Source organism: Octopus bimaculoides, chromosome 27, assembly GCF_001194135.2.
Source record: "Octopus bimaculoides isolate UCB-OBI-ISO-001 chromosome 27, ASM119413v2, whole genome shotgun sequence".
Classification (NCBI taxonomy): domain Eukaryota; kingdom Metazoa; phylum Mollusca; class Cephalopoda; order Octopoda; family Octopodidae; genus Octopus; species Octopus bimaculoides.
The window spans coordinates 3,917,802-3,920,998 of record NC_069007.1 but is presented as its reverse complement, the minus strand read 5'-3'; the positions used below and the strand labels follow the sequence as shown (position 1 = coordinate 3,920,998).

The window sequence follows — 3,197 nt, the reverse complement described above, 5'->3', positions numbered from 1 at the left end:
TTAAACTTTTCCAGGACAAGAGTTTTCCAGAAAGCTCCCCGTCTTCCTTTGCCTACCTGGGCACGAATTTCGGGATGTCCCAATACAGCCACGAGATCGATGACGAGAAGGCCAATGCCCCACGATCGGACACAGAAGATGAAGAAGAAGAAACGGATTCAGATTTTCATTTGAGTAAATCTCATTTTTCACTTTTTTTCATTTTTTTCTTTCCTTCTTTCCCTCCTTCTTCTCTTCCTTTCTCCTCTTCTTTCTTCCTCTCTTTTCTCTCTTCTTTCTTCTCTCTTCCCTCCCTACCTTCTTCTCCCTATCCTCCTTTCCTTACCTTCTTCCTCTCCTTTTTCCTTTTCTTCCTCTTTTTTCTTTTTCCTTTCTTCTTCCTTCTTTCCTTTGCATTCCTTTTCCTTCATTTATATTATTCTCATTATATTTCTTTCTCTCAGATCTTTCTTTTCCAAATCAGTGAAGCAGAGGCAATCATTCTTTACCTCTGACTCATCACCAGGCCATTATTTTATTTATTTTATTCAATTTTAGAAGAATTCAAGCATGTCTTTGGCCATTCTGGAGCATATTGAACTTATTTTGTGCATGACTTTTTGGCCCTGTGTTCATACACCATCACCTAACCCTCTCTCTCTCTTTTTCTCTCTCTCTATTCATACAGGTGCAACACCTACCAGAGGTTCAGCTCATACTATGGCTTCCTCAAAGACAACAGTAAGAAAGTTGGGCCAGACTTCAGAAGCTGGCAGTACTTTCACCATTACAAGGACAAGTCCTGATAGCGAATGCATCTCCGAAGAATTCACCTTCCTCCTGTTGAATGTACAAACTCCAAGTAAGTAGCAACAAGAAAGAATGAAAAAAAACAAAAAGTATTCTAAAAGTTCCCTATTTAGTCATCATCATCATTATCATCATCATCATCATCATCACCAATTAACATCCGTGTTCCATGATGGTATGGGTTGGATGGTTTGACAGGATCTGAAAGGTTCAATCGGTGCATCATGCTCAAGTGTCTACTTTGACCTGGTTTTTAGGGTTGAATTCCCTTCTCGATGCCAATATCTTTACAATGTATATTCGGTGTTCTTTTCATGCCACCAGTTCTAGTAAGGTTACCATACAGCTTGCTAGACCATGAAATCCAGGAAAGGGTGGGGGCTTTGCATGAGGAGATGAGAGATTAAGAGTATAAGGGAACAGGTCAGAACAGGATGGGCCTCTTGTAGAGGAACTACACAACTAAGTCCAGCAGTACAGGCCACAGGGATTTGGCTATGTCTGCAGGATGAGCCCCAAAAGACTACCACACCAATTTTTGTGGCAGCAGTGACCCACACACTGCAGGATCCAGTGCACCACACCAAAGAGAGAAAGTAAAAGGAGAGAGAAAAAGAGTATAAGGCAAAAAGTGAGACAGAAAGAGAGAGAGAGAAGCGTCCATGATATGAGGTAGGAGGAACGTATTTTTTATTACATGGTTATTATTATTATTCATTTTGTTCATCATATAGTGGGTACGTAAAAGCACCCACTACACTCTCGGAGTGGTTGGCATTAGGAAGGGCATCCAGCTGTAGAAACTCTGCCAAATCAGATTGGAGCCTGGTGCAGCCATCTGGTTTCACCAGTCCTCAGTCAAATTGTCCAACCCATGCTAGCATGGAAAGCGGACGTTAAACGATGATGATGATGATACAAGTACATGTGTATTCTTCATGGGCAAAACAAATTGAGGAAGACACGAAGTTGCTGTGCCGTAACCTCAAGCATACTAAGGCCAGCCTGGAATAACATAATCACCAGAGTCCATCATCCAGTGACACCCAAAACAGTGTATTGGTTGAGAGGACAGCCTTCCCCTCCAGTCACCAGTTAGGGGTTTTTACTTACTTTTTTCTTATTTACACAACTACATACATTTTAGAAAACAGGGAAAGCATGGCATGGTTTCTATGGCTGGGTGTTGCCCTTCATAAGGTAAACCCCTTTTTAGCATGTACTGGGTACTTTTTCACATGCCACCAGCATCTGACAGCCTGCAGGACTACGAATCCTGCGAGAGACAGCTTTATGCTAAAGAGATTAAGGATTAAAGCATTAAAGAAGGGGACCAGAGGTTATGGGGTTACATTTTCAAAGAGATGGGGACAGGGAGACGATCGGGATGGAGCGGAAAACAGATAGAAATAGGGTTGTTCTGTGGACCCTCAAGGTTTAAGGTGACCAGAAGTGAATGGGGACGAAAACTGGAAGAGTAAGAGGGCAGTAGAAGGGTAGAGGCTGCAAGAGTGTGTGGGATGGGGGAATGGGTGATCTAAACGATTAGGTACACCAGGTAAGTGCTGTAACGGATTACTGGGGTTCCGTGGTTTCTATGACTTCGGAAAGTTGAACTATGACCTTTTATGCCTCTTTTTTCTTCTATCTCTTTCCATCTCCTTATTCTTTTACTCCCTTCCTCTATGCTCTCATCTTATTGATATACACCATTTCTCATTTTCCTTTCCCCCCCCCCCTCAATTTGTCTCAGGTGCTGAAATACCGCAAACTCAAGAACAACCCAGACGCAGCTGTAAGATTCTGAACTTCTTCCTCTAATAATATCATATATGACTTGAGATGTTTGATGTCCTGTTTAACAATTATATATACATACATATACATACATACATACATATATATATATATAAAATATATAGTTTTAGGGAAAATAACCAAGTTTCAAGAACTCATCGATGAAAATCCACTATCACATATAGAAAAATTAATAATTAAAAGCACAATAAATTACATATATATATATATGTGTGTGTGTGTAAATGTGTATATATTCAAATTCTGCCGAGGTTGACTTTGCCTTTCATCCTTTCAGGGTTGATAAATTAAGTACCAGTCAAGTACTGGGGTTGATGTAATCGACTATCCCGCTCCCCACAAATTCCAGGCCTTGTGCCTATAGTAGAAAGGATTATATATATCTATATATATAAAAATGAGAATGTGTGTCTGTCTGTCTGTCTGTCTGGGTGAATCCCTAAAACTCGAGAACTACGCAACCAATTTCATTCAAATTTTACAGATGCCTTACTTAGGGTTCCAGTTGTGTTTTAGTCAAAAAAAATTATTAACTTCTTGCAGAGTTCGAGCCCACGGCAACATAATATCTCCTCCACTATTTAAGTATT

At 40.4% G+C, this 3,197-nt stretch overlaps 1 protein-coding gene across 1 annotated transcript in view; it reads left to right on the top strand.

The window, feature by feature from the left end:
• The window catches only part of LOC106879164 (dynein heavy chain domain-containing protein 1), a 72,778-nt gene that overhangs the window by 46,548 nt on the left and 23,033 nt on the right, over window positions 1-3,197 (top strand). Inside the window, exons 28-30 of the mRNA XM_014928609.2 lie at window positions 15-174; window positions 668-841; window positions 2,543-2,584. Coding sequence (XP_014784095.2) covers window positions 15-174; window positions 668-841; window positions 2,543-2,584 — 376 coding nt within the window. The remainder of the gene's footprint in view (window positions 1-14; window positions 175-667; window positions 842-2,542; window positions 2,585-3,197) is intronic.